The sequence below is a fragment of the Plectropomus leopardus genome, chromosome 3 (assembly GCF_026936395.1).
Source record: "Plectropomus leopardus strain MGB_pleo_1.0 chromosome 3, ASM2693639v1, whole genome shotgun sequence".
NCBI classification, from domain to species: Eukaryota; Metazoa; Chordata; class Actinopteri; order Perciformes; family Serranidae; genus Plectropomus; species Plectropomus leopardus.
Window position 1 is genome coordinate 19,508,684 of NC_142178.1, and position 11,246 is coordinate 19,519,929.

Below are 11,246 nucleotides of genomic sequence, written 5' to 3' on the forward strand. Positions count from 1 at the left end.
AAGAATTGATAACCAAAATTAAATAAAAGTGAGGTCTGGGTGTGGAATTAGGGCCTCTCGGGTCCATTTTAGGTCCTTATTAAAGTTTCCAATTGGGAAAAAAAGATAAATAAAAAAACATAGGCATTGTAGAAACCCATTACAAACAAAACAGTTAAGTTTTAGGCTTTTTTATTTTAGCTTTAGATTTTCACAGTCAGTTCTTAAATCTTCCTCTTAGCCCCAAATGGAAATAATGAGCACTGAGGAAAATTTGACATCAGCACAGACAGAAAAGTGTGTCATCTAAGACAACATCCATGACTTGATTTAAAATTTCCAGAGTAAAAGTGAGCCGATCTTTCAGGGGAAAGCGTGAAAACTTGATGTTGGGATATCTGAACTGCTAAAAATAAGGAACTCAAAATGCATGAAAAAGCTTGAGCAAATCTATGGTTGTGAACTTTTTTCTCCTGACGCAACCCTTTTCTCCCCCCTTTTGCAGTTTACTTTTCTTCCCTCCCCTTCTCCTTGTTCCTCTTTCTTTATGCAGAAGTGGCCATACGTCCCTCCCCCTTCTTTTCCGTGTCTTTCATGCTTTTTTTTTCTCGCTTCCCCCTCAGTTTCTACTTCCTCCTTTTAGCTGAACATTGCATTGTGTTCATGCTCCTCCCTCTCTTCCTGAATCAAAAACTCTATTGCCTTCTGTCTCTGTTCAAAATGAACATTTTAGTCCATTCTCTCACATTTCTGAACCGTTACACTCGTGATCTTTTCAGCCTGAAGCATAAGCCTGCACAAACTTCCTGTATGTCTCCCCCTCTGAGCTTCACTGTACCCTCCTCCACTCCCCCCTCTGACCTCTCCTCCCTCTCTTCGGCTCGGCTCTTCTCTTCCTGAGCTCACTCTGTCGTTGGCGTTCGCGTTGACTGGCCAGAGTCCGCGGGCTGAAACACCCTCATCTTTATTTGATCTGCCACCTTCCTCTGCTTCTCTCTCTTCCTTCTCTGTCTCTCTCCATCTCTGCAGCTATTCACCCATCCATCTCTGCCCGGCCCTCAGGGTAAGTAACCTAGAAAATATTTAACAGTTGACTGAGTGTGTTTAGACATGACAGTAACGCACACTCACACACAGACACACACACACACTTTGTAAGTGTAGTGCATTCTCAGGAAAAAGCTAAAAGTGTGCAACAGGCGCTCCAACCCACACGCACTCGCTCACGGCACAGAAAAGTGCATGTATCCACAAAGTGCATGTTTCCACGAAAAATAAATAAATACATTTAGTGCTTGTAAAATAACAGATTATGTTTAAGTTGTTTTACTTCCTGGGTGTGTGCTCTAGCTGTAAGGCTTGTTTGGGGGATGTGTGTTACCTTTGACCTGCATCATTCCTCTCATGCCCCTGAAAGTCTGGATTTCATTAACCTGAGTGAGATACGGTGTTGTGTGCTCACGGGGTTAAAATCAGCTGATTGTCTGTTTTTGTACTTTTTTTTAACCTCAAATATTCTGAACCAACTCTTGAGAAATGTATCTCGATGAGTAGTTTTGATTATAAAGTTGTGTTTTCTTTCCCTTTCCACTTTTTCATAGTAACAATAATCCTTTAACTTTACTTTTTCCAGACTTGACTGTTATCTTCTCAGCTCACCAGCCGCTGATACCCCTTCCTGGTCTGTTTCTAACGTCTGATTGGCCATGGCGTACCACAGTTTCCTGCTGGAACCAATTAGCTGCCATGCCTGGAACAAAGATCGTACCCGTAAGTCTGCTCGCCTTTTCTGATTGGTCACTCTGGGTTTGTACTTCAGTGGCTTTGAGTCAGCTCGGCTCTGAACTGCACATCGTTTTTAATCACAGACATCATGGAACATCTTGCTTCAACTAGAGTCTGAGCCAAAGAACAAATAGTGTAATAGTCGGAGGCCTGTGATTGGCTCCCAGGTGGGAGAAGGTATTTCCTGTTTCCTGTAACAGTAAGGGTGGTGTCCGGGGGCCTTTCTGAGAGGCTCTTGTGCTCCGTTAGCTGCAGGAAACTAATGCCATATTTGGCTGTTTTGATCAGAGCTTTAGTGTCTGGGTAAAGCGGATGTTAACAGACAGCTGGTGTCGAGTCATAGAGTCATAGTAGTTTTCCTCAACTTGTTAGCTGAAGTTTGCTCAGCTTGAAGGCTGAACACTCAAAAAGAAAGAAAAAACATGCACACTGAAGCACCCACACTGCTGCTCTGGGACAAATGCTTCTGACTCATCTGCTGACTGAAACATGTGCAGGGTTTGATACATTATGGGAAGGAAGGTTGCAGTTCTCGCACATTGTCTATTTAAAGATACCGTGTGTGTGTGTGTGTGTGTGTGTGTCTGTGTGTGTGTGTGTGTGTGTGTGTGTGCGTGTGCTGCCTGCAGGCAGATACATACTGTGTTTCTTTAGTTTTTCTGTTCTCATGCAGCCGCTCAGCTGTTCTGTGTTCGACTCTGCTGATCAGCCCCACAAACTTCTCCCATCACTCACTCTGTACTTTGTCCGCACACTAACACATTTCTCAGTTGTTTGTTTCACGGACCTGCAGCACTTTCTTTTGATGTACTTAATTGTGTTTGTGTGCTTCAGAGATCGCCTTGTGCCCCAACAACCACGAGGTCCACATTTACAAGAAGGATGGGACCAAGTGGACCAGGATTCATGAGCTGAAGGAGCACAATGGGCAGGTGACAGGTGAGGTACAATCACACACCTGCAGACACGATGATTTGCCTTAATGACTTTGGTATGGGTTTCCCACAAAGTTTAAAGTTTAGGTGAACCTACAAAATTTAGTAGACTCTAAGCAGCAACCTCCGAGGCTGAAAAAAGAAACCTACGTGGAAGTGCCAAGAACTGCGGCTCCTCTAATGGCCACTTGAGGCTGACCTCAAAACTGAGTCAGCTCCAACAGAGTGCCCCAGGGATGACGTTTGTCTGTAGGCCAACCCAGCGGCTAATGTTACCCTGGTTCTTTTGTCAAAAAGCCTATGGGATTTTTCCACTGGATTTTGGATCATTGCAGAAAATAAGATCTGTGGCAAACAAACGTTTATGATGCTTAAACATTTTGGTCAGCAAGATATTCTTCACCAATTAACACCACTTTCAGGATTTCTGAAGCCTAAATGCAATCGCCAGAAGTAAAAAGCTATTGCAAGGCTAAAACAATCGATACTGCAGTCACATCACAACCACTGCAAGGCTGCAAGGCTGTTTGTTCTGTAGTCTCATTCAGCCACTTGTTAGCAACCGCCTTTTTAAAGATACAAAAAAGATTTTAAGTTTGCAAGTGGGGTAATTATTGACGTATTTGATGTTGTAGAACAGACCTCATTTAAGGCTTGTAATCAAAAACCCATTTAAGAAACCCATTGACTTTGACTTTTAGGGTTCATTGCTGGGGTCCGCTATAGACGCTTATGTTAAAATGCCTAACTTTACAGCAGAAACAAACATATCAAAAAAAAATGGTTTTGGCATCTAATTTGCCAAAATGTCAAACTTAGTCCATTAATTTATACAATCTGTGGTAAGCCTCTTTACTACTCAAACATGTTAAGTAGCTAAGTAACTCAGTCCACAGTTTTGATTTTCAGTAACTTATGCATCTCCTAAAGATGTCTTTTAAAATTCCCACTGTCCTCTGCAGTGGTACCTAAATAAGTGTAGGATTTAAAGGAATAGTACAAAATTTTGTGAACTACACTTATTTGCTTTGCTTGTCGAGAGTTGGATGAGAAGATCACTTCTGTACTCTGTCTGTATGGTACACTCAAAGACATGAAACAGAAGTAAATTGTCAGCCTGGCTCAAAGGGATATACCATTAATTAGAAAACAAACCCATTAGCATGTTATATCTTGTTTGTTTAATCGGGACAAGTGCAAAAATGACAAATTGTGGTTTTAAAATGGTTAAAGTTAAACTGTCACTATATCCATACAGTACAATTTGAGACAGAAATAATGTTCCTCTAAACATGAGAAAGCTGAAAGCTTTGCTCGATTGTTTCCAACATGGCGGCTGGGTCTCAAACCTCATTTAACAGCTAAACAGTACACTAGAATATGTTTATGAAAACATGAGGTGAGAAATAAGCACTGCAGTAACATAATCTTGATTCATATTTGATCAGCGCTGTCCAGTCTGAGGTCACAAGCAGCGATTGACATGATTGACAGCTATATCAGAGACTCCTTGGCTCTGATTGGTTGTTTTTATTCAGACTCTAGCAAATGCCATTAGAAGCACTGCGAGGACGAAAGACTATTTTTTCACAGACAGTCTGTCTCATATAATACTGTGTGGATGTAGTGACAGTTAATGCAAATATGACAAGAAGTTATTTTCATGAAAGTTACCAAGTACAGCTTTAAAGGCCAAACTATTTCTGACCAGATGCAGGGACTTCTTGGAGTCTGTGCTGGTTACCAGGCAACCACACAGTGACGACGAGACTCCTGGCTAGCTGTTCCCCCTGTTTCCAGTCTTTGTACTCCTACAAGATGATCATATTAGCACACAGACATCAGGGTAGACCTTGAACTGCCCGTATCATCTTACACCTCAGATATTAAAGGAAATGATAGAACTGATGTATTTTGCAAACACTATAATTGCTATTTATGTGGGAAGGTTGCAGTTTTTTGATGTTATGAATGTAATATAATCTAAAGAGTGTTATAGCTCTTCTCATGTAACTCATGGTATAAAGCATATTTCCCAAAAATATTGAACTATTTCTTTAAATATCATGATGCATGCACAGAGATAAAGTAACAGTAAGAGTTTCTTCCTCCTGCAGGTATTGACTGGGCTCCAGACAGTAACCGTATAGTTACTTGCGGGGCAGACCGTAACGCTTATGTGTGGACCCTGAAGGAGGGCACGTGGAAGCCGACCCTGGTCATCCTCAGGATCAACCGTGCTGCGCGTTGTGTGAAGTGGTCGCCACGAGAGAACAAGTTTGCTGTAGGCAGTGGCTCACGCCTCATCTCCATCTGCTACTTTGAGCAGGAAAACGACTGGTGAGATTTTGACAGGATCGCTTCCTGCCTCTGATTTACATGAGAGGCTGCATTTGATTATTATGAACCATACACTTTCAGCATGTTGTGCTGTTGCTTACAGGTGGGTGTGTAAGCACATCAAGAAGCCGATCCGCTCCACCATCCTCAGCCTGGACTGGCATCCCAACAACGTCCTGCTGGCTGCTGGATGCTGTGACTTCAAATGCAGGTATCAGTGATTCTGAAGAGGCACGCAGAGATTTTAATAACTTTTATAACTTACAACAACTTCTGGTTTTGTCTTCTCGGTACACGTGGCACCTACTGCCTCTCTGTCATAGGACACAGACATATTTACATTTTTTAATTCTCTGTGACGTTTCTCACATTTTGTTAAGGATGGATTGTATCTGTTGCTGTATCCATTACAAAACTTCAAATTTGACACAAGTCAAGAATGAACTGGTTAGATTTTGCTGGTAAAGGTGATCACTGTGACCTCACAAAACATGTTTCGGCCATAGTACCAAGAGTACATTTGCTTAAAAAAAATAACAATTTATATAATTCTAGTTGTTTTAAACAAACAAACTAAATAAACTGGGCCTAAATTTTATTCTAATCTGAAATCTAAAGTCCAAAGGTATCCTTAACCATGCACACATCCCAAAAAATCATCACTTCGCATGCATTTAATTAGCTGGTTTTCAAGCACACAAATAAAATATGAAGACAGCACAGAATAAATAATAAATCATATTTGTCTGGACCCTGCAGTATTGGTCCACCGTTGTTTTTGTCCTCTTTTCCTCGTTCCCTCTTCCTTGTGTTTTGCTCACATCGTGACCCCTCTCGTCCTCGCCCACAGGGTGTTCTCAGCCTACATTAAGGAGGTGGAGGAGAAGCCTGGCCCCACCCCCTGGGGCAGCAAGATGCCGTTTGGGGAGATGTTGTTTGAGTCTGGCGGGTCTGGAGCAGCAGGTCAGACTTCGGCTGGAGGTGGCGGTTGGGTGCACAGCGTGTGCTTCTCTCACTCCGGCAACCGCCTGGCCTGGACCTCCCATGATTCCACTGTGTCGGTCGCAGAGGGAGGCAAGACCAGCACGTAAGAGAGGGCAGGAAGTGTGTTCGGTGTGTGTGTGTGTGTGTGTGTGTGTGTGTGTGTGCGTGTGTGTGCGTGTGTGCGTGTGTGTTGTGGGACCACACTCTAATGCTTGTTATGACTCCACAGGGTGAACAGTCTGAGCTCTGAGACGCTTCCTCTGCTGTGTGTCACCTTCATCACTGAGAACAGCTTAGTAGCAGCTGTGAGTATCCGATATATATCAGCACACATAAATTAATCAGTTTATTTTATCTACATCTACTTATTTTGTTTGTGTCTGACTGAATTATTGAGGAGCTGCATAATATGTATAAAATCCATTCAACAAGAGAACCAAATGTGACAAATAACCACAACAACAAACCGAAACATTTCAGCACTGAGGCTTCGCTAAAAACCTCGACTTATTCAGCAAATCAGTTACTGTTGTCAAGTTAGTCTTTTCCACATATTAGATCAGATATTCTCATATTTCTGTCCTCATATCCACCATGTGGCGATATGTTGGGTTTACTGTTCATATCTAATATTTAATAGTATTTATATATTTCTTCTAATTAAGGTGGTGCATTAATGGTTTGGGAATGGTAATGGGAATTTTTTTTTAAAAAAAGGGAAAAACTATATTTAAAATGATCATAATGACATTTTATGATAATTCTGTTATTGATATTAGTTATGTTACAGAATTATTATAACTTTTAAGAACCGTTTCCAAGTCTAAGTCTTTCTTTTAACTTTCTTTTTCTTTTTTGAAAAATTGATTTTCAGGTCATTTTTGTGTACTTTTTACTAAATTCTTGCTAACTTACGGGTCATTTCTTCTGCTGTTACTCATTGCCATATTTCCATTTTTGTGTGGAGAAATCAAGCCAATTTGCTGAGGTTTTAAAGGGTTAAAGGGAAACTATGTCAATTTTGCTGAATAGTGCAGTCTGTTTGGCAGTTACAGGATAATGGCAAATTGAATTGCCCCACATTTTCCAAGATTGTCTTGAGTCAGTTGCTTTTAAGTCATTAACGGGGCATCCTGGTGGCCTCAGGGTTTAAAGGCCGTGAACAACCCCCCATGTGTTCTTAGTTATTTCGACTGATTACACCTTTTCCTAACTGGACACGAATGAGCGAACATCAGATTGTTTTAGTATTTCCCATTGAAGATATCCTAACCTGCTCAATGCGTCAGCAAACAAGCTGAGTGATGTGTCACTTGTATGAAAAACCTCTTGCCCTGACTCTATTTTTGTAAAGTTTTGCATATATGCCCCCATCTCCAACATATTTTCATTGGTCAAAATTGAAGTCCATCACCTTTATGTTTTTCCTGCAGTCAGCAGTCAACATCGGTGAAGAGAGACTCATTTATGAGGTTAAAAAGCAGCACAACTTACATGATCCACATCACCCAAAACACAAAAAAATAATCATTCTAACTAAGGAAATTATTAAAATGTAAATAAATTAGGTTAGTTGTGAATAAATAACTTAGACACGTACTCATTTGTAAAGGAAGAAATCAGAACAGCCCCCTAAAAAACCTTCATCCACTCCTCACACTGCAACATCGCTGTACTGTAATTATATGCTTTTATCTGCCAGAGTTCACTCGCTCGCTGTAAAGGTGCTGATAAGGGGCAAAACTATGCTGGGATGTGCATGAGATCAGGGTTTAACCTCGCTATATTTGTTTGCGTTTTGGCACAGTGTCCATGATTTTAGTAACTTCCTCTTGGATGCCTGGTGCTTACAGACTGGCAGCTGATAGCTACCTTTATATAAAGCCCAGACCTCACCTCCGCACTGTGCACAGGAACACAGCAAATAAAAATAAAATAAGAAAATACAAGTTAAGGTCTGACAATCTGCAGTAATATACAACTCAGCACACTTGTATTGGGACATACTGTAAGTGATACCTGAGAGGGATTATTTTATTTTTGGTTTGGTTTTTTTCCCTTGCTTTTTAGAAAAACTATTCATAATATATATTGACATTACCCGATGATAGTATTAAAAAAGTGATTTTGACAGATGCAGACAGGAACATCAAAATAAATTGACTTGACTCATAATGGCTTTGACCCTTTTTATCTTTATGATACAACCAAAATCACAGGTGATATCTGGTCTCATGTTACCATACTGATATTAAATCCATACACACCATCCTCCAACTCCATCCTCATGTTTCTGCTCCTCCAGGGCCACGACTGTTACCCAGTGCTGTTTGTATACGACAGTGCCAAAGCCAGCTTGACGTTTGGGGGCAAACTGGACGTTCCTAAGCAGGCAGCCCAGAAGGGCATCAGTGCCAGGGAACGTTTCCAGAACCTGGACCGTCGGGCCTCAGAGACCCAGGGCACCGAGAAGGACCTGAACAGCCTGCACAAGAACAGCATCAGGTGAGGAGAGGAAATATGGACCATGCCATTGCTACTCTGTTGCTAGGGCAACAGCTTTGGTCTTTACTTGCTACCAGCTACCAAGGAAACTATAAAAGTAGTTGGTGAAAAATAATCCTCATGAAGGTGTAAAAGAAGCAGACAGGGAGCTGCAGTGTTGGTGAGTGATAGCAAATGTTACAGCCTCTCAAGCTTAATCGCTGTCTTGACTTATGTGTGTAATTATAAAGGTTAATATAACGTTAGGCTAATAATGTTAGATACGATTATAAATAATTGAGGCAAACTGTGAGACATTGTAGCACACAAGTCCCAGTCTGATGAATATTTATCTAACTCTTGAGTCCAGCCAGAATTATGATCACAGCCACTAATAAATTGATCTGGTTATAACTGAGGTCTGTTCAGCGATGACAAGTCACACCTGTCGGAGCTGCCCTGTTTGGCTGCGTATCCTAACGCAACATTATTATTTGCAACCTCATATGATTTGGTTTAACTTGTCTCTGATATTTCAGCCAAATCTCTGTGCTGGAAGGTGGACGAAACCAGTGCACCAAGTTCTGCACCACTGGCATGGATGGGGGGATGGGCATCTGGGATGTCAAGGTAAAACACACACACACACACACACACACACACACACACACACACACACACACACACACACACACACACACAAGGGTGTAGGTTTCATTTCAACAATGGGGGGAGCACATATGAAATGTGGGTTTCATGGTCCTCTGCAAGAACATTTGGAGCATCAAACTCTTAATTCCCTGAATTCTCGTGAATTTATTTGCACCAATTGCTGTGTTTTCTGCATCATTTTTTCAGGTAAATGTGTTTCATTTTGCCAAAAATAAAAGTCTTCTGCTATTCTCATGTTTTTTTGGGGAAGGTAAAAATGTACAAATATAATTATTTAGGGGTACGCGTCTCCTACATCCTCCCTGAAATCTACACCTTTACACACACACATTGCACAGATCACACAACAACAACAAACTGATGTGGTCAAATGTTTATTTGTGTGACATCCTGTTTATTTCCTCGGCATAATACAAATATTATTTTGGGATGTTTCTTTTTTTTCCCTCAGACTCTGGAGTCTGCGATGAAGAATCTAAAGATAGTCTGAACCAAAGTTTACATGACTCCGCCCATTCAGCCTTATGAGCTTCTGGAGATATGAAGAAAAACTGCTGCCTTATACACAAAGCTTCTCAGCCTTATTTTATCAGGTATTTTTTATATACAATTTTTAAAAAAAAAAAACATTTACAATTTGAAACAATCAGACTCGGTCCAAACAGTGTTTGTAATCCCTCTGAAGCTCTTTGCTGAGCATGTTAAACTTGACGCTGTATACAGAGGAACTGACCAAAGGTCTGCAAACGGTACTTAATGAGTTAGATTACTATAATCAGAGAGAGCTCCGTCTGAGCTGAACGCTTAAAGCAGGATTTTATATTAATCAAGATCAAAGGCTTCAGTATGTGTTAAAGCTTATGCTGGTCATAATATGCATTGAATAAATGATTGCTGTTACAGTGCTAAACAATGCTTGGTTGATTACAGTCTCGTAGCTTAAGGTTTTCGGAAATCTGATGATTTTAATAACATGACGAAGTTTATCTTGACAGTTCATTCTTGATTCAGAAACTGCAGTTAAGGAACCATCTCAACCTTAAGGTCCACTTAGTTCTTCGTTGCAGAGTATTGTTAAGTTTGAACTTCTATAGTTTGAACAGATTGAATGCAGTTTATTTTTAAGCTTATTTTTTTTACAAAGCTTAACCTAGGAGCTTTAATAAAGGGATTTAGTATTTCTTGACCAGAATTATATCACACTACCCTGATGGATGATAAAATAGTTAAATTAAATTAAATTAAATTAATGGATTCAAATTTTTTAAAATAATCAAAAAATGTGGGGCAACCTCTAGCTCACATGGTAGAGTGTGCATCCCTTATAGGCTGATTCCTCTGCAGCATCATGTCATCCCTTTTCTCTCTTCCACCTATACTGTCTATCTAGCTTCCAAAAAAAAGTTAATAAATAATTTTAAAAGATATATAGGCTCTTAAGTGGCTAGAGATAGACAGAGATTAAGACTGAGATATGATGACGCCAGCTAGAAAGTAGCTAAAGCGACAACATTAAATGGGGAGCAGAGTCTCACAGTTTTAATAGTGCTTTTTCTTAAGTTATTGTCTTAATAGGCTATAAAGCTCCATTTCCTATTTGAAAACATGAAATTGAAGTTTTATTTTAGGCAGCTGTGGCTCAGAAGGTAGAGCGGGTCGTCCACAAATTGGGAGATCGGTGGTTCGATCCCCAGCTTCTCCAGTCTGCATGTTGAGGGCAAGATACTGAACCCCAAACAGCTCTCATCTGTGTGCGAGTGTGTGTGAATATCAGCAGGTGGCAACCTTGCATGAAAGCTTCAGCCACCAGTGTTTAAATGAGTGAATGTGACATGTGGTGTTTAAGTGCTTTGGAAGACTAGAAAGGCGCCGTACAAGTGCATGTCCATTTGCCAAATTTATATTTACATTTTGCAAAAAATATTCTTTTTTTTTAATCTTTTTAAACCAAAAAGTATTTGAACCTTTCAACCCTTAACAAATTGGTTGCTTTCAAAACTTGGGGAAAAAGACAGCGAGTTCTTTTGAAATAAATGCTTCACACATTGTAAGACATTAGTGGATTTA

At 40.4% G+C, this 11,246-nt stretch overlaps 1 protein-coding gene across 1 annotated transcript; it reads left to right on the plus strand.

The window, feature by feature from the left end:
* The first annotated feature begins 727 nt into the window (after window positions 1–727).
* Window positions 728–10,092, plus strand: arpc1b (actin related protein 2/3 complex, subunit 1B). The gene is made up of 10 exons (XM_042485566.2): window positions 728–1,042; window positions 1,613–1,749; window positions 2,599–2,703; window positions 4,817–5,039; window positions 5,143–5,250; window positions 5,890–6,126; window positions 6,253–6,328; window positions 8,329–8,528; window positions 9,047–9,137; window positions 9,631–10,092. Exons 2-10 carry the CDS (start codon window positions 1,686–1,688, stop codon window positions 9,667–9,669), a joined length of 1,143 nt encoding a protein of 380 aa, XP_042341500.1. The 5' UTR covers window positions 728–1,042; window positions 1,613–1,685; the 3' UTR covers window positions 9,670–10,092.
* Window positions 10,093–11,246: the final 1,154 nt, after the last annotated feature.